Genomic DNA, 20,384 nt, shown 5'->3' with positions numbered 1-20,384 from the left:
GTTTCTTATGGTACCAGCCCTCCTGCTTCACTACCCTGGTTTTCTGTTCTCCATATGTTAGTTTGCAGAAGGAAATTAATCTGTAAGGACCAGCTGCTTCTCTGTGTCCACCAAGGGCCTAAGGGAACTGGTTAATTGTCTGTCTAATCAGTGCTCAGAACTTAGTGTCCTTGTAATTTCCCATTCTTGTTTATCCTTTGGAATCCAGCTGCTGAGAAAGATGTCTGCTGGTGTCCTGCCTGCCCTCGGGTTTTATGTATTTATGCAGTACAGACAGGGAGGAGGCCATCAGATTTGAGAAGTTCTGGAAACATAGCGGTCTGTCAGCTGCGGGCTCTCTTCCTTCAGAGCTAAGGAGGGAGAGCAGCCCAAGAGGGTTGAGCTTTTGAGACTCAGAGTTCTCTGGGGTGGCCAAGGATAGAGTATGGGGAGGTGTCAGAAAAGCACAGAGGGATGCTAAAAGTGACTGAATTGGAGATACACATTCTCGCTTAAAATTATAGAGTGATTGAGTGTGTTACTAGTGAGGAGAAATCTGATTTGACTAACGGCCGTTCTCATAAATTGGGATTTCACCTGAAGGCGCAGCTGCTTTCAGATTCTGGACTCTTATCTCAGCTGTTTCCTTAGAAGTAAGACACCATGGGGGTAGCAGTGAGCTCTACGACTTTTAGGCTTGGATCTGGAAGTCAGTCTTAAAAAATGAGAGTAGAGAGTTAAGAAATGCCTTTGAAGCTTCTAAGGAGATCCCGTGATCTTTTGTATCGTCTGTACCCCAGCGTGTTCTGGTGGCTGTTTGCTGAACGGGGCAGGCACCATGGTGTACCCTGCGGCGGGTTCTAGGACACCTGAGTGTTGCTGTTTGCCAGGCACTGTGCCGATATGCCCTTTGCAGGGATTCTTATTTAATCCTGTGAAGTAGACATCGTTATTATGTATATTCTGCCGATGAGGAAACTGAAGCTCAAAGAGAAATGATACCTCGTCCAAGGACACACAGCTAGAAAGGACAGAGCCAGGATTTGAACCCAAGACACGTGGCCGCAGGGGCCACACTCTCGCCCTCCGTCCGCCCGCCTGGCCTCAGCACAGGCATTACCTCGGGGCCCTGTGTTTGCGGGGCAGGGTGGGTTGGGCTGTACCAGACCGGAGTTAGCAGTTTATATTGTTTACCTGTCTTTTTTTAAAGTAAATTTATTTATTTTATTTTTGGCTGCGTTGGGTCTTTGTTGCTGTGCATGGTCTTTCTCTAGCTGCAGCCAGCGGGGGCTACTCTTCTTTGCGGTGCACAGGCTTTTCATTGCGGTGGCTTCTCTTGTTGCAGAGAACGGGCTCTAGGCGCGCGCACGGGCTTGGTAGTTGTGGCTCACGGGCTTAGTTGCTCCGCGGCACGTGGGATCCTCCCAGACCAGGGATCGAACCCATGTCCCCTGCATTGGCAGGCGGATTCTTAACCACTGCGCCACCAGGGAAGCCCCCTATATTGTTTACCTGTCTTTGATTCTGCTTTTTCTCCTCTTCTCAGGCTGCTTCTGTTCTTGACGTCAGATACGCATCTGCCTCATGAGAAACTCTGGTGGCTTTGAGCACTTGGTATGGACGACTGTGTTATCCAGGATTCAGGTATCACAAGACATCACCTAGCCATCTGCATCACATCTCTGTGGACAAGCAGCTATTACCAAAAAGGCATACACTTCCAGTCCTGTGCTACATCTGCCTTAATTCTCTGCTCGTTCCTCCGTGTTGGCGCCACTTCCCGGAGAGCTCTTTGCGTCTCTCGCTCTGCCTAAGTGAGGGGGGTCCCGTGGCCTGCCCGCCTCCTGCGACCCTGGGGACCACCGCCTCAGTCGGAGCCCCGGCCCACCAACAGCAGCTATTCCCCGTCGGCGGCTTCAGAACAGGTAGTCGACTTGGAAGGCGTGACTCTGTTCCTGCATGGCCTGCAAGCTCTACTTTGTGCATAATGTAATTTTCAGAGTAACTGTGACCCCATTGGCCTTCTAGGAAGTTTCCCTTGTTCTTTTCTGCGGCATCCGCCTAAGTGATATCATGCTTCTTTGGAAATCACGATATATTGGCAGACTGCATTATAACCCTTATCGTGCCAAACAGCCTGACGCAACTCATATTTCCCTAAATGTCGGTATAATTATGGTTTATAAATCTAGTTGGCTGCAGTCTCTCCCTTCTCCCTTCCCGCGAGGTAGGAAGCTGATTCACAGCACCTGTCCTTGGACACTAGCTCAGAGGGAACGTGGACGCAACACTTCGTGCCGTCAGCTTGCAGGTCGTCACCCCAGGATGGGCGCCACCCTGTCTGTTCCTGACCCCCCACCCGCACCACCGCCCGACTCCAAGAGATTTGGTCTATACCACTGTACCTGGTGCTTGTACATTGGAATTGGTGCCTTCTCCTTTTGGCAACCATGTTTTCAACCCTTTTTCTGTTTCGGTGTCTTATTTCTTCTTTAAAGTTTATTGCTTGCCAAAGATGACATCACTGAGATTAGGAGACAGGGGAGAACTTGCTGCAGGTTCTTGACAGTGTGCAGATTTTAAATGTCAGGTTAGGGCAATAATAAAGGGTATTGGAGTAGCTGGTGATGGTTTTATAAAAGCTACATGCTGTTTGTTCCCCGTCCTGTCGGTATGCCTGGCCTTTCACATGTCACTCCACATAGCCTCTGTGTCCGTCATGTACTGATGTGACCACATGAGCACCATCTTCTCTCAATATTATATCGATAGTACAGGACAGAGACGTGATCAGTTATTGGCTCTAGTGAGACCAAGATGGAAAGAAACAGTCTGCGAAGTGGTATGTAATGCCTTTGGTTGGACTGGGAACAATTACAAATGTTTAATAAATGTTTAAAACTTCCATAATCACTTTTATTCTCTTGCCAGACCGTGGGCCCTTGAGGGGTTGAGGGTAGACTGCGAGGTGTGCTCTAATGTGACCCATCCCCCATCCCACGGCTGGTTCAGCCTGCACTAAATGTGTGGAAGGCGCTTTTTCGTTGTTGGTTTTTGCATCATTTAAATATTTTTCGTGCTTTCAGTACCAAAAAGAAAAAAAAATTGCAGATGCTTTAAGGCATAAACAGAATTCTTAAGAATTTGAAATATGCAATTAAATTTGATGTGTTTTGCCTCCCAAGCACCTTGACTTTTTTTTTTTTTTTTTTTTTTAAAGTCAGCTGGTTTTCTCTTTGGGAAGAGGTCAGCAAGGAACCTAGATTGTTTGGAATTGTGCTTCTTTTTTTGAAATCTGGAGAAAGGTCATTCGAAAGGGGAGTGAAATGGGACTTTGCCGGTTTTCGACTCTTGTGCCTGCGAGAGGTGTCTGTTGATCAGGAGCTGGTGAAGAAGAGCGTGAGAGGGGCTAGGGGCGTCACAGCTCGCCGCGCCCACCTACACGGGCCGGCACGGTAACACTAGTCACAGCGTAGGGCTCATTCTGTTTTTATCATGAGCCTGCTGTGTAATTGGAAAATGGCAGGAAAAACGTGGGTAGGAGGCGGCATAAGTTTTGCATGTCGCTTAAAGGGGACACTAGGCCTGAAAGAAGATTTCGCTTCTCCTTGCTTCTTCTCGAGACCTCCTTCCTCTTAACGGAAGCAGTAGGCAATTTGCTGCAGTGGTTTCCCTGCCAGTAGAGCTGCTGTTCCTCTCTTCACCCCAGGCTATTTTCCTTAAGAATCAATCCCCTTTGGCAGTGCTTGAAGGTTTGGTGCTGGGTCCTGTGTGGCGCGGCAGGCATCCCAGCAATGCCAGGCCTCTGTCTGTGCTCAGACATCCCCTTACCTGGTTCCTGGCACCAAGTGGGCCCCAGTCCCGGAGAGTCACGTGCTGGAGTACTTGCTCTCACAGCAGCTGAATTGCGGCTTTCTCTCCGAGGGGGAGGGGCATGTCGCTTTCACTTGCCAGAAGGAAAACAGGCAGTTGTCTTTGCCCAACGGCCTTCATTGTAGTCTCATGCGTAAGAGAGCACTGTGTTTTAAACCGTTTCATTACACTGTCTTTGCAATGATGTTGTAAATGCAAGAAATCACTTAGCTTTAGAAGCCAAGTGATTTGGTCTTATTTTACGGGAAGACCCTTTTTAACATATCAAGACTTCGGTGCATCAGCAGGCTGTGTTTGGATGTGTAAGGGGGACACAGTGGCAACTGCTTTGGATGCAATGTTCACTTAAGCTTTGTCTTCTTAAAAATTATCAATGTGAATGTCATAATTATATATATTTTTTGTGGAAAATTTCTCCTAAGTATAAGTTATTGTGCAAAATATAGTACCATTGAAGCAAATGATAGTTTAACTTTTAGTTTAGAAATCCTAAAAGATATAAGTTGTATTGCATATGCATTAAAAGTTTGTTTTATTTAATTTTATGTAGATGTGTAAAGTGTTAGGTAAAATTTTTTTTCACGTATTCATTTAAACACCTTGTTACTTGAATATTGTGTTGACTGGTCATAAGCAGTGATGGATTCTGTAATATAGGTCTTTTAACCAGGAAGCAGCCCTGCCTCAGTTGTGCTGATCAGGTGAGCAGTGGTGCAGGTCGGTGCTGGTGTCAGCAGGAGCCTGAGGTTAGTGTGACCCCCTCCGCGCCCCGCTTCCCCCGTGTCGTCTTGGTACATTCGTGCCTACCAGACACCAGGTCCTCAAGGTGGCTTTTGATAGTCATAAACCTCTAATCAAAAGATGAAAAAGAAAAAATAGTTGAGTTTTAAAAGCTTACTGTGGTGGACTAATTAAGCAGTAGTTTTCTGTGCGTATAAAGTTCTCTCAACCATCACACACCACTCTAAGTGTGCTCGTTGTCACTTTAAATTTCAACTATGCCCTATTTTTGTCCTTCTGAATATCAGATGTACTATTGGTATAATTACAGACCAAAAATAAGCCAAATAGTGCATTACACTAACTGGATCCCTTCTTATATGAGCAAAGGACGGATGGAGCCAGCCCACACGAGAGCCTCATTTCTCTTGTCTAGCCTGATCTAAATCAAGTGACCCAGGATTCAAGCTTTTAATACCAAGTGAAACTTGGCCTCAAGTTGACTCAAGGTGGTTAGCTAATTTGAATCTAGTGATCTTGTGCAATGCTCAAAAACAAATACTCTTTCTGCCACTCCCTGGATCTCTGCAGCTTTCCCTACTTACAGTAAAGCACAAGCGCAGTAACGTCGCAGTGCAGCAGAAGGAAGGTCAGTATAGCCTATGCATGCTGTGTGGTACTGAGTGTTTACAGCCCTCTCCTCAGCTCACGTTGATACTGGAGCGGATAGTAGTCCATTACGTAGACTTACCAACTTTGCTAAGTGCTTTTTAGACTGCTTAAGAATTTTTCAAGATTTTAAAAGATGTATAAGGTTAAGTTTGCAAATATAATGGAAATGCTGTATATCTTTTGAAGTGATAAAAATCCATGTTGGAATTTTAAAGAAAATATGTTGTAATAATGCTGTTGTAAGTAATATTTTAATGTCTCTTTTTGCCTGTTTTCTATTTCAGCACATTCATTGTGGTGAATGTTCATAGCATTATAATTGCTTAGCCATCAAATGATAACATTTGTTAGTAGAGATTGAAAATTTTATTTGTGAAATTCTGCAGAATTCATTTTTCTATTTCCAATATTTGCTGAAGTTAAATAAAAATTTTCAAGCCATTGATGTAATAAAATAGGAAACAAAAGAATTTTCTGACCCTCCACCCTCCATCAAAGCAATACCCCACCCTCATACGAAGTGGGTTTTTCCCTGCCTTTTTGCACTGGGCCTTGGGATTTCTGAAAGTGTAAATTCCCCAGAGCTGTGCCCTGTGGGAGCACACAACCAGGGGTGCTTTTGTTTTTAGCCTTTATCTCTACCTGAACTCCATTTTTATTTTATAATAAGCTTATGGTTGGGATCAAATCAAGGTACATAAGTTTGTAACGTTTGTGATAGTTGAGGGCTGAAATTTATAGGTTGGATGAGAGGAATTTTTTTCCCCGTTAGTGATTTTTCTCTTTTCTGGCCGACCAGGCTTGGGCACGTGGATGCTGGCCTCAGCACAGCCTCGGGACTGGCAGAGAAGAGGCGAGACCACCACCTTTGTTGCCTCTGGTCAGCCCAGTGGACACGGCCCAAATCTCAGCACCTCTCTGAGTAACGGGAAGAACGCCTTCGGCATCCGTTGGACATCTCTGGGGCCTTTTTTAGCTGAAATGTAGGATTTGGTTAGATAACTACCATGTAAAAACCTGACTTCCAGGTCCAGCCTTGCCCAATACAGCATTTAAAATACGTAGATCCAGCCTCTGCGTGTGTGTGACTTCACGTAGCATAGGCGGGCTTTACGGGGCGCTTCTCGGAGTCCCTCGCCTGGCAGACTTGGTCATGGCGCTCAGTGTCCCAGGAGAGTGTGTCCAGTGCTGCCGGAGGGTCTGCGTGGAAGGGAGGGTGGGACCTGAGGGTGGCCCCTGGGAGAAGAGGTCAAAGGCTCAGAGACCTCAGAATGTGCCTTGTGGAGGTGACTCCTGGTACGGAACAAGGGGGAGCAAGTGCCAAGGCCAGAACCCTGGGCTTTGCTCCAGGAGATGGAGGAAGAAGGGAAGCCGAAGGGGCCCAGGAGGAGGGGCGGGGCTCGGGAGGTGGCCGTCGTCTGCTACTGGACGTCCGCTAGGATGCGCCCCGGGTTTGGGGGCTGTGTGGGCTTGGTCTTTCTTGACTTAGAAGAACAGTGAGCTCAGGGTAAAATGAGGGGTTACGGAGGAGCTGTGGGGAAGGCTCCCAGAGAGCAGTGTGGACCGCCCCGCGTGTATGAGCGGAGCATAGGACCGGCGGGAGTCGGCTCATGGGTCCTGAATCGAGGGTGCATGAGGAGCGGGGGTCCAGGCCCCCTTCCGGCGAGTAGGAAGGAAAGGACTCCCACGTACAGGTGCATCCAGGTCGCCTGCTGTGCCACATCTCTCATCATCCCGAGCCTGAGCACAGGCGCACATCCCAGCCTATGCGGCAGGAGAGGGGCGGCAGCCCCGGGTGGGGACTCCGGATCTTCCCTGGCGCCGCCCTCTGCCTCCACCCGGCGAGTGCACGTACTGAAAATGCTGCACTTCCTGTTCTCCGTGCTCCCGTGTTCCCAGGGCCATGCTAGGTGCTGACTCTTGGAAGTGAGAGATGCATGAAGCATTCCAGGTGATCGAATTCCTTTCCTTCTTGGCAGATTGAAGACCGTGCTTGTTCCTCTCTTGCAGCTGCTTCGTGCTTGGGGCATCATTAGAGTCTAGACAAGCTCACGGGAGATCCTGAGTTACTCTTTGGCCCCGGGCTGGATGGAGTCCGTCTCCCAGGGCAGCGTGCCAAGTCTGCTTTCCTGCAGTTGCAGGCCTTAAAGCAACCCTTGGCCTTCCCCCTCTTTCAGCTCTCCCTCCCCGGACCATCACATCCCCCACTGGGGCCTCTGCTTCACCTGTGGCCTGATAGCTGTCACACTGTGAGCCCCCGCCCCTCGGAGCTCACTCCTGTGTCCGTCAGTACCTCTAGATGACAGGTCTGAGACTAAGTTCCCTCCCCCACTCCTGTTTCTGAGTTCTCTTCCCTGCTGTGTGGCACTGCTATACCTTAGCTCATCAAACTAGAAACACGGGTGTCCCCTGCCTCTGAGAGCCCCCTCGAGCCTCCTTCTCCATTATGACGTCCAGTGACCGCTCAGGCCCCTCCCAGTCTCCTGGGCTGATGTGCGAGCTGCGAATTCATCTTGTCCCCGACCTTCCATTTTCCTTCTCTCACCCACCCCTCACCTCCCCACTGTAATTCGGGCCCTTTCCTGCTTAAAACGCTCCATTTGCCTTCTACAAAAACACACAACCCTTCATTCTGTCTTAAGCCATATGACATTCCTACTGCAGGGCCGTTCTCCGGGCTTTTCTCGGCCGCTACGCCTTCCCCCTTCCACGTGGCCCTACCCCCTGCGGCTCAGCCACAGCTGCTTCTCTGAAGTCCTGACCTCACGCCTCCACCTTCAGCAGAGGGAATGGGTCTCAAGGCTTCTGCCACCTACACCTCTGTGCACTTCCCTCTTCATACTATACTATAAAGAAACGATTTAAGTTTTCTATCCTTTTAAATAGGTAACCAGTGTACTTGGTATAAAAGGCAAACAGTGAGAGACCTAAGTTCCCCATCCGTGTCCTCCAGCCACCCGGCTCCCTCCACAGGCAGTTGCTGCTCTGGCGCGTCCTTCGAGAGAGGGTCAATACATGTACAAGCGTGCACGCTCACTTGCACGTGTGCAGATACTCATTTTTCCATACAAATAATATACAGCCACCCCTCGCCCCTCGGTATCTGTGGGGGGTTGGTTCTAGGACCCCTGCAGATACCAGAATCCAAGGATGCTCAAGTCACTTGTATGAAATGGAGCAGTCAGCCCCCTGTATCCTTGTGTTCCAAGTCTACAGGTACGGGGCTGACTGTACTACGTATGCCCTTCTTACCTTACCATTCTTACCTCGTTTTCTTACTTCACCTGCCAGTATCTTAGTGTTTCCGCATCAGGACATGGATACGAAGTTGCTTCATTCCTTTGCATTGGTTCCATGGTATCTAGTTATGACTAGATACAGTTTACTTAAACCACCCTCGATCGATAGTCACTGGAGTACCATTTGTAATACGAGCAGACTGTATCATTTTGCCTCCACGCAAGTGTAGCTGTAGAATAAATACAGAGGATTAGAATTTGGGTCCAAAAGTCTGTTCGCTTTTACACTCGACACATACTGTTCTCTGTCTTCCAGAGGGGTTGTACCAATCTCTCCTTTCATCCGCCATGAATGAGGCAACTTGTTGCCCTGTGCCCTTCGCAGTACTGTGATAACTAAACGTTTTGATCTGAGGTGTTTTATAAGCTTTTTACGAGATCAGGACTGTCATAGTCATCTCGGTCCCCACGACTGGCGATAATAGCCACATAGAATAAAGAAATGGGGAGGTCTGGTGCGTTGAGGAAGAGAAGTGAATGCCTGCTGGCCCTTGTGCTTAAGGATGAAAGGCCCCATGATGGCTTATGATGGACGCCTGGGGGAGGGGGTGTGGGAGGGATGTGCAGCTGCCAGTCCCTGGGCATCCAGAGATGGAAGCGCTGAGGTCTGGGGTTTTCTGGGCTGTTGGCTTATTTCTTGAACTATTTGCTATTTTTTCTTGCCTAAGTACTGGGGGGAAAATGAATTCAAATTCAAGATCTGGTGCTTGTACGTTTGAAACGAGGTTGAAGAGCGCTCTGCGGATTCTGGTTTTCTGGTCCTCCATTTCTGCCCACTCCTCACAAGCCCCTGTCCCATCCTGTGAGCTGGGTGACTGAGGAGTGAGCAGACAGACGTTCAGGGTCCTGGCCTAGAGGCGCTGCGCAGACACCTTGCAGCTCGGACGCCCTGTGCTGGGCAGTGCTTCTCAGCTCTGAGTGATCTGGGGGCAGGGATCATCTTGTCTGGGGCGCTCTTGGAGAAGATGTCCCCGAGGAGGTGACAGTTGAAGAGGGAGCGACAGCTAGTGCAGGTACCGCAGCAGACCCTGTGGTTTACGTGGGACGGGCCAGGCCCCCTTCAGTCAAGTTGAGGCTCTGTTTTTCCCTCACCGTCCACCGGAGGGTGTTGGAATTTCATGTGGTTCCATGGCGATCCTTGCATCAACCTGGTTTCCCACCCATGGCCAAGGCCTGGTGAATGTTCACGGCTGCTCAGAAACTTAGAGGAGCCAAGTTCCCCGGGAGGCACTGCAGACGGGCTGCTCCAAAGGCTCCCTTCTCTAGGCCGCCCCTGTTCGCAGTCAGGGACAGAGGGTTTGGGTGGGAGTCCAAGGACAGGAGGCGGGCTGAACACGCCCAGGTGACTCTCCAGCTGGGGTGTATGTTAGGAACCCCCGGCCTCAGGTCAGGGCTGTCACTGGTGTCCCTGGACCTGTGGCCGGCGCTCGGCCTGAGGAAAAGCTTTGCTGGCGGGCCGCCTAGTCCTCCTTCAAAGACTCTTTGTGTAACGAAGTTATTTTGCATATGGTGGCCCATGGCACTTAATTGATTGAAAAGTAAATTCAGCAACAATTAAGTCTTTTTTTTTTTTTTTTCTTTTTTGGCTGCGTTGGGTCGTCATTGCTGCGCGCAGTCTTTCTCTAGTTGTGGCGAGCGGGCTTCTCATTGCAGTGGCTTCTCTTGTTGCGGAGCACGGGCTCTAGGCGCGCGGGCTTCAGTAGTTGTGGCACGTGGGCCCAGTAGTTGTGGCTCACAGGCTCTCGGGCACAGGCTCAGTAGTTGCGGCACATGGGCTTAGTTGCTCTGCAGCATGTGGGATCTTCCCGGACCAGGGCTTGAACCTGTGTCCCCTGCATTGGCAGGTGGATTCTTTACCCCTGTGCCACCAGGGAAGCCCAACAATTAAGTCTTTTTTAAAGTTTGTTTATTTATTTATTTATTTTTGGCTGTGTTGGGTCTTCGTTTCTGTGCGAGGGCTTTTCTCCAGTTGCGGCGAACGGGGGCCGCTCTTCATCGCGGTGCGCGGGCCTCTCACTGTTGCGGCCTCTCGTTGCGGAGCACAGGCTCCAGATGCGCAGGCCCAGTAGTTGTGGCTCATGGGCCCAGTTGCTCCGTGGCATGTGGGATCCTCCCAGACCAGGGCTCGAACCCGTGTCCCCTGCATTGGCAGGCAGACTCTCAACCACTGCGCCACCAGGGAAGCTCAACAATTAAGTCTTATACTCCGGATAATTGTGTATAGCAAATTATTTGTGGGTTTTAGTATTAATTGCTTAATTTGTTGAAGACTGCCTTGGCCCCTAAGGACCAAACATACCTTATTTGATGTAATGCTCATAGCAGCCTTACGAGTAGGGACTATCATCCAGTTTTAATAGAAGAGGAAACCAAGACTAAGAGAAGAACGTCTTACCCAAGTGTGACAAGGAGAAAGTGCCTGAGTCAGGGCTGGATGTGCCGGAGGCTCCGCTCCACTGTGCGGCCTCCCCGCTTAAGCCCCGGGACACAGACTCGGGCCTCGCTCGGTGATGAAAGCTGCCAGGATCTTGGTCGCTCCCTTAGCCCCCCTTGGCCTGCTTCCTCATCTGTAAAGCAAGGATGGTAGCAATTTAGCTGAACGGAGGTAGTGCCTGGAAATGCCTCCGTCCAGCCCAGGTGCTGTGTGGAGAGATGCTCGACAAGTGGTTCATCCTTTCCTTCGACAAAGATCAGAGTGTGTGTCGCCGCATCTCCCGTGGGCAGGGGAAGAGCCACGCTGTTCACAGCTCGTGGGCCTTCAAGCAGAATCCTCACTTCTCTTGCAGAATCCCCGCCTCCAGTCTCACCCCCGGACCAATGATACTCCAGTGGTCTTTGCGGCACACTCTATCCGGAAGGAATTTACTGACCAGGCCCCTCAGTGTTTGTGTAGTCATTTATAATGCCGGACACAGGCAGTACCTGTGATTAGTCTGTTCAAAATTAGAAAAATCCAAGAAGCCGTTTTCTTCCTATTCCCACCCTTGTAGACGGCTAACACTGACAGTCCCTTGCCGTTACTGCTCTGAGGCTTGGGAATCCTGCTCTGTGAAATAGGGGGTCCCCCACTCGTCCGAGGCAGCTGAGGCCGGAGCGCCGAAGTGACTCGTTGAAGGTCAGTCGGGTGGTGGGTGGTGGGTTGGGCTGGAGGCCCCGGTCAGCTGGCCTTGAGACAGCTCCTCTCCGGGCCTCCTGCCGTGGCTGCTGTCAAGTGACTGAGCGGCCGTGGGGAGGACGAGGTGGGGCCTCTTTGGTTTGGCTGTGGCCCACGGCCGGGCCCCTCCCGAGCTCCCCATCGCCAGCTGCAGCAAGCACGGCCCAGGTCCCCGTCTTGGATCCAGGCCCTGGGGCCCCTGCTGGGATGTCCTTCCCTGCCTGCAGCCTCCACCAAGCACCGGCTGGGAGCCGCCCTCTTCCTGCAAGGGAACTCACGTCTCCAGGGCCTGCGCAGTCCCTCGTACAGGCCTCGGTTTCCTCACTGCACCCGTCACAACAGATGGCGTTCAGTTGCCCTGCCGGTGGCAGAACACCTGCCCGGAAACCTGGATGGTGCCCCAGGCTGGCTTGACCTGGCATCAGCCCTCCTCATCAGCTAAGGCCCGGTCACTCCTCCCCCACGTCCCCGACCTCTCCACCCCCGGCGCCGAGCTGTCCAGAGAGGACTCTGGAGTTTTCCCACCATGTCCCTTTTCGGGCCTGTGTTGAAATGCCACCCAGCCACTGACGTCAGTCCCACGGGCCCCTTCCTCCCCAGAGGGTAGTCTCCAGCTCCTCTGCTGCTCCGGGACACTGAGCCCAGTACTTGGCGGTGCCCAGTGAATCCTGTCCATCAGCACCGTGAGGCCCGAGCCTCCATCCGGCCTGTGTGCCTTCACAGCAGGGCCAGGACATAATTCTGCTCCCGTCTGGCCCTGACCGCAGAGCTGGCCCTGCTGACCTCCTCTCTCTGACACGTCTGGTAGGAAAGGCCGTTAGAGGAGCGGCCCAGTGAGGGACACCTCCGGGCGTGCCTGCCACGTGCTATCACTCGCCCTGACTCTGGGCTTGCTCATGGACTTGCTTTGCCCTGTGGAACCTTAGCAAGCGTGGCATGAGCATCTGGGCTGGCTTTCTCTGGTTGCTGAGAACTCTGCCACCTGATGGAGAAGCTTGGGACCAGCTTCTGGAGACGGGTGGTCCAGGTGACAGCCAGCACAGATCACCAAACCTGTGCGTGAAGCCATATACCCCTGGTGGGGCCGCCCAGAGGACAGCAGGAGAACTACTCGGATGGACCCAGTTCACACTGCTGACCCACGGGATTGTGAGCAAAGAAAAGGATGTCTGTGTTGCCAGCACTGAGGTTTGGAGTGATTTTCCACGCAGGAGCCGATAACAGACACCTGGAGAGGAGTGCGACCAGGGGGACTCATGAAGACTCAGGCTGCAGCGCTCGGGCTCTGGTGCCTGGTGTCTGCTTGTGTCCACGGCTCTCAGAGGCAAGGCTGCGTGTCCCTGCTTGGAGGAAGCTGCAGGCTCCCTGCCTGCCTGGGAGGCCACCTTTTCTGGCTCAGGGGGGCTGGTGGTATGTGGTCCCCGTGGGACACTCACTGCAGAGAAGCACTTGCAGCCCCTTGGGCCTGTTCCCCTGAGATCCCTGAGACAGGCCCCAGGGCTTCAGCACAGGATGGATTGGGCACAGAACGTTCTGGGGGGGTTGCTGCTGGGGCTTTCTTGGCACCTGCTCTAAACAGCCTTCTAAGCTAGTTTACTCTGGGTCCTGTTGGCTGACTGCTTTTTTCTTGATGGAAATTCAGAATTGAAATGCTTTCCCTACTTTTCCCTCTCCTCATTCCCTCAACCCACTTTCTCCTTGCCTTCCTGCTCCAGCCTACGTTTGGCTGGAGCATTTCCCAGCTCTGTGAAGCCAAGTCATGCCTAGCCTAGGAATCAGGGGCTTGGATTCTGTCCCTGAGTCACTGTGATCTCAAGTGAGCTTCTTCATCCTTCAGCATTCTGGAGTCTGTTGAAGCCTTGCAACTTCCAGGGCAAGTCTTGGACAATAAGTTGTCATTGCAGGTGACCCTTGAACAACATGGGGGTTAGGGGCACCAACCTCCCGTGAAGTCGGAAATTCATGTGTAACTTGACAGTTGGCCCTCCATATCCACGGTTCTGCATCTGTGGATTCAACCAACTGCAGATCGTGTAGTAATGTAGTACATATTTATTGAAAAAGATCTGGATATAAGTGACTCGTGCAGTGAAATCCATGTTGTTCAAGGGCCAACTGTACTCTCCATCAATTTCAGCTGATAACATAATAGCAGTTACCAAGTCCGATGGCAGGCGGCCAGATGCCTGTTCCTAGAGCAGCTTGCGCACAGCTTGTGGGAGCAAGGATCCTATTTTCTGAATACTGGGATCTGTGTTCTGAACCCTGGTTACTGCTTCTGATCGTGGAGGTGCAGACAGAGGCACACAGTCATGATCGCACACCCCCACCAGCATTGCAAGCCCTTTCCCCTCAACGGAAGCAACACTGGGGGATTTAAAGGGCCAACGATTTTTTTTTTTTGATCCACCCTCCCCACCCCCTCATTTTCCTTTTCCCCTTTTGGGAGCCAGACATTGAAGACAAAGGCATTCAAGAGCAACTGCAGAGAAAATTAGCCAGGGGAAGAGGCACAGACTCAGAAAATGTCTGAGAAAACCTTAAATTTACACCTCACGCTGATCCTTCACACACAGATAGCCTGTAACAACCAAACAGCAAACGCTGGGGAAGGGGGAGAATCTGATTTTCAGAATTACCACATTATTAGACTCAAATGGTTGTTTCAACAACAACAAAAATCACAAGGCATACAAAGAAATGGCCTATTCAAAGGGGAAAAAAACCAACAGAAACTTTCCCTGAGAAAGACCAGATGGCAGACCTACTAGACAAAGTTTAAAAACAACTGTTAAAAAGATGCTCAAAGAACTAAAGGAAGATGAGGGAAAAGTCAAGAAAACGACATGTGAATCAAGTGGAAATAGCAATATAGAGCTAGAAAACCTAACAGGAAACTCGAAACAGTGTTAAAGTTGGAAACAGTAATGATGGAAATGAATAATTCACCAAAGAGATTCAACAGCAGATTTGAGCAGGCAGAAGAATGCTCAAATCTTGAAGGCAGAATGCTTGAAATTATCGAGTCTGAGGAACAGAAAGAAAAGAGATTGATGAAAAGTGAACAGAGCCCAAGGGACCAGTGGGCCCATCAAGCAGATCAATGTACACATTGTGAGACCCCCAGACGGAAAAGAGAGAAAGGGGCAGAGAGAATATGTGAAGAAATAATGGCCAAAAACTTCCCAAGTTTTACGAAAGACATAAACATCCAAGAAGCTCAACAAACTCCATGTAAGATGAACTCAGAGACCCACACAAAGACACATGATAATGAAACCATCAAAAGCCTAAGAAAATCTGGAAAGCAGCAAGAGAGAAGCAACTCAGCACATGTAAGGGGTCCTCAATAAGATAATGAGCAGACTTCTCATCAGAAACATTGGCATCCAGAAGGCAGTGGGTTGATAAGCTAAAAAAAAAAACCCCACAATCAAGAATCCCATATCTGGGGCCTCCCTGGTGGCGCAGTGGTTAAGAATCCACCTGCCAGTGCAGGGGACACAGGTTCGTGCCCTGGTTCAGGAAGATCCCACATGCCGTGGAGCACCTAAGCCCGTGCGCCACAACTACATAGCCTGTGCTCTAGAGCCTACGTGCCACAACTACTGAAGCCTGCGCACCTAGAGCCCATGCTCTGCAACAAGAAAAGCCACTGTAATGAGAAGACCGCGCACTGCAATGAACAGTAGCCCTTGCTTGCTGAAACTAGAGAAAGAACGCGCAGCTACGAAGAGCCAGCACAGCCAAAAATAAATACGTAAAATAAGTAAATTTTTTAAAAAAGAATCCCATATCTGGCAAAACTGCCCTTCAGAAGTGAGGGAGAAGTTAAGAGACGATAAACAAAAGCTGAGGGAGTTTGTTACCACCAGACCCATTCTGCAAGAAATGCTCAAGAGAGTCCTGCAGAGTGATTTGGAAGGACATCAGACAGTCACCTGAAGTCGTATGGAGAAATAAAGACCTCAGTAAAGGTAAACGTGGGGCAACTATAAAAGCTACTATTATTGTAACAATGGTTTATAACTCCACTTTTATTTTCTGAGGGTAGTATATTTAAAGCAAATTACAGTTGACCCTCCAGCGACTTGGTTTTTGAACTGTGTGGGTCCACTGATATGCAAATTCTGTTCAATAAATATGTACTACAGTACTACACAATCTGCAGATGCAGAACGTTGGATGTAAACTGTAAAGTTATACACGGACTTTTGACCTGTCGTTCAAGTGTCAATTGTAATCTAAAAGATAATAATAATTTGGCCTTGATTGATAACTACATATTTTGTTTTCTACATAATTTCAAAGACTAATGCATTAACAGAAAAACCATGGTTAGTTTAAGCTTCTGGACACAAAACATATAAAGTTGTAATTTTGTGACATCAAGAACTATAAGATATGGAGATGGAGCTGTAAAGGAGCAGAGTTTTTGTATGTTATTGAAGTTAGACTGGTGTAAATTCAAATTAGTGATACAACTTTAGAATGTTAAATGTAATCCCCATGGTAACCACAAAGAAAATAGTGGTAGAATATATGCTAAAGGAAACAAGAAGGGGATGCATTTCACTATGAAAAATCAACTAAACACAGAAGAAGACAGTAATGTGGGAAATGAGAGATGACGATACCAATAAGGAATATAGAAAACAGATAGAAAGACGACATAAATAAGCCCCTCCTTATCAGTATTTAAGCGTAAAAGGATTAAACTCTACAATCAAAAGACAGAGATTGGCAGAATGAATTTCTTTTTAAAAAAATGGTCCAACTATGTGCTGTCTACAAGAGAATCACTTTAGATCCAAGGACATAAACAGGTTGGAAGTGAAAGGATGGAAACATTTCATGCAAATAGTAGTCAAAGGAGAGCAGCGGTGGCTATACTAATATCAGATAAGATAGACTTTTAAAAAAGTTGCGAAAGACAAAAAAGGACATACAGTAACAAAACATTCAAATACAGCAAGAAGATAAAACAATTATAAGCATTTATACACCTGACAACAGACCATTAATATATATGAAGCAAAAATAGATAGTTCTGTGATAATAGTTGGAGACTTCATTCCCCAATCTTAATGGATAGATCAACCATGCAAAAGATAAAAATATAGAGGACTTGAACAACACAATAAACTATGTCTGTCAGACATATTCAGAACACTCTACCCAATAACAGCATACACATTCTTCTCAAGTGCACATGGGGCATTTTCCAGGATAGACTATATGTTAGGCCATAAATTAAGTCTTGGTAGATTTAAGAAGATAGCTATCATAAAAAGTATCTTCTCCAACCACAACAGGATAAAGGTGGGAATCAATAACACAAGGAAAACTGGAAAATTCACAAATTTGTGGAAGTTAACACATTCTTAACCAATGGCTCAAAGAAGAAATCACAAAGGAAATTAGAAAATACTTAGAGGTGAATGAAAGTACAAACACAACATACCAAAATTAGGCATTGCGGGCTTCCCTGGTGGTGCAGTGGTTGAGAGTCTGCCTGCCGATGCAGGGGACACGGGTTCGTGCCCCGGTCCGGGAAGATCCCACATGCCGCGGAGCGGCTGGGCCCGTGAGCCATGGCCACTGGGCCTGTGCGTCCGGAGCCTGTGCTCTGCAACGGGAGAGGCCACAACAGTGAGAAGCCCGTGTACCGGAAAAAAAAAAAAAAAATTAGGCATTGCCTCAAAAACAGTGCAGTGGGGAAAATTTATAGCAATAAATGCTTACTTTAAAAAACAAAGATCTCAAATCAACAAGTGAACTTTACAAATTAAGGAACTAGAAAAAGAACAAACCAAACCTAAAGGTAGCAGAAAGAAGGAAATAGTAAAGATGAGAGCAGAGGTAAATGAAATAGAGAATGGAAAATCAATGACCCAAAAGTTGGTTTGTCAGAAAGGTCAACAGAGTTGACGAGCCTTTAGTTAGATGAACTAAGAGGAAAAGAAGACCCAAATTGCTAAAGTTAGAAATGAAAGTAGGGTCATTACTACTGACTCTTCAGAAATAAAAAGGATTGTGAGAGGACTATGAATAATTGTACACCAACAATTTGGATGAAATGGACAAATTGCTACAGCCATAAAACCTACCAAGACTAAATCATGAAGAAATAGAAAATCTAACTAGAACTGTAACTAGTAAGGAGATTGAGTCAGTAATAAAATCTTCCAACAAAGAAAAATCCTGGACCTGATGGCTTCTCTAGTGAATTCTATCAAACATTTAAAGAGTTAACATCAATATTTCTCAAACTTTTCCAAAAAAATTGAGGAGGGAACACTTCCTGATTCACTTTATGAGACCATGGTAACCCTGATACCAAAGCTAGAGAAAGACACTATGAGAAAAGAAAACTATGAACCAATATCTTTTATGAGCGTTAATGCAAAAATCCTCAACAAAATATTAGCAAACAATTCAGCAGCATAATAAAAGGATTTTACACATGACCAAGGAGAATTAATTCCTGAAGTGCAAGGGTGGTTCAACATATAAAAATCAATCAACATATCACATTAACAGAATGAAGGAAAAAACCACATGATCATCTTCACTGATGCAGAAGATGCATTTGACAAAGTTCAACATCCTTTCATGATAAAACACTCAACAAACTAGGAATAGAAGGAATCTAAATGAACATAATAAAAACCATACATGAAAAACCCACAGTGAACATCATAGTCAATGGTGAAAGAATTAAAGCCTTTCCTTTAAGATCAGGAAGAAGGCAAGGATGCCTGCTTTCACTACTTCTATCAGTGTAGTACTGGATGCCCTAGCCAGAGCAATTAGGCAAGAAAAAGAAATAAAAGGTATCCAGATTGGAAAGGAAGAAGTAAAATTATCTCTGTTCATGGATGATATGATCTTATATATAGAAAATCCTAAAGATTCCACAAAGAGACTTAAAGCTAGTAAGTTCAGTAAAGTAGCAGGATACAAAGTCAGCACACAAAAATCAGTTTAATTTTTATATACTAACAATGAACAATCTGAAAAGTTGAAATTAAGAAAACAATTCCATTAACATTGGCATCAAAAAGAATAAAATACTTAGAAATAAACTTAACCAAGGAAGGAATAGGTTTGTACACCAGCAACTACAGAAGAGTGCTGCAAGAATTTAAAGAAGACAAATAAATGGAAAGATATCCCATGTTCATGGATTGGAAGGCTTAATATTGTTAAGATGTGTGGTGAGAACATTTAAGATCTACTCTCAACAAATTTCAAGTATGCAATACAGAATTGTTATAGTACAGTCACCATGCTGTACATTAGATCCTCAGAGTTGATTAATCTTATAACTGAATATTTGTACCCTTTCACCATCTCCCCATTTCCTCCACCCCCATACTACATTCACTTCACACGTCACCCTAGACCTGCCCACATGCCCTGCTTTCTGGTCCTTGCATCCTTGCATTGGCTTGATTGTTACCATGATCATGGATCCAGGTGTGCTGCAGCAGCAACTGCTCCTGAACTACTGCTGCTCAAGGCACACTCCATCAGTGCTTCACCTCACACCCAGACCCTGTACCCCTTGTCTCCAGGCCTGGGACTTCCCTGCCTCTGCTGAAGTACAAGACACAGCAGGATCTTCTCAGTACCCACAAATGTGCCACATGGCACTGCAACAGGTGTTGATGCCCTCCATGGACTCCAGCCATAGGAGGTGGGACTCAGCCTATTAATTCTTCTCTCTCACACCCTGGACTCTGCAGAGTTGTAGTAGCTTCATACAGCCTCTCTGAAAGTTTACCATGAGATTGAACAAATTGGTTTGTCCGGAAGCTATAGCTGGTTCAGTAATGCACCCTCTCTTATTTGCTCTTGCTGCTTCCTTTACTCCTCACTTCTTCCTTGCATTGCACTTGCTGTTAAAGAGCTTTTTCCTCTGGCTCTGTTTTCCAGGGAGGCTGGCAGTCCGCAGTCCTCTGACTTGCCGTTCTAGTGAGCACGCTACAATCTGGGGGTGAGGATGCACATCGGCAGGACTCAGTTTGCTAGTGACAGAAACAAACTGGCCAATGTAAGCAAAAGAAGGGACTTCTTAGAAAGGCATTAGTTTCCTCAAAAAGTTAAAAATAGAATTATCGTATGACCCAGTAATTCTACTTCTGGGTGTATATCAAAAGAATTGAAAGCAAGGTCTTGAAGAAATATTTGTACACCCATGTTTATAATAGCATTATTCACAGTAGCCAAAAGGTGGAAACAACCCAAGTGTCCACCGACAGATGAATGGATAAACAAAACGTGGCATATGTGTATAATGAATATTATTCAGTCTCAAAAGAAAGGGAATCTGATATATACTACAGCATGGTTGTATCTTGAGGGCTGTCTTAGTCCATTCAGGCTGCTATAGCAAAATACCATAAACTGGGTAGCTTATAAACAGAAGAAATTTATTTCTCACGTCTCTGGAAGCTGAGAAGTCCAACATCCAGGCATCAACAGGTTTGGTGTTTGATGAAGGCCTGTTTCCTGGTTTCCAGATGGCTGACTTTGCTGTGTCCTCACAAAAGGGGCAAGGGACCTCTCTGAAATGTCTTTTTTTTTTTTTAAATTATTTATTTTTGGCTGCATCGGGTCTTCGTTGCTGCACGCAGGCTTTCTCTAGTTGCGGTAAGCAAGGGCTACTCTTCCTTGTGGTG

General features: G+C 47.5%; 1 protein-coding gene across 1 annotated transcript in view; it reads left to right on the top strand.

Moving 5' to 3' along the window:
• The window catches only part of RCOR1 (REST corepressor 1), a gene marked incomplete at its 5' end in the record, with an annotated part of 119,018 nt that extends 113,132 nt beyond the window's left edge, over nucleotides 1-5,886 (top strand). The window contains one exon of the mRNA XM_082649564.1: nucleotides 1,526-5,886. Coding sequence (XP_082505690.1) covers nucleotides 1,526-1,567 — 42 coding nt within the window. The 3' untranslated portion in view covers nucleotides 1,568-5,886. The remainder of the gene's footprint in view (nucleotides 1-1,525) is intronic.
• Between the last annotated feature and the right edge of the window lie 14,498 nt (nucleotides 5,887-20,384).

This window comes from Grampus griseus (genome assembly GCF_964374135.1).
Source record: "Grampus griseus genome assembly, chromosome: 2".
NCBI lineage: Eukaryota > Metazoa > Chordata > Mammalia > Artiodactyla > Delphinidae > Grampus > Grampus griseus.
The sequence above is the reverse complement of the archived record's forward strand: the minus strand, read 5'-3'. Positions and strand labels throughout refer to the sequence as shown.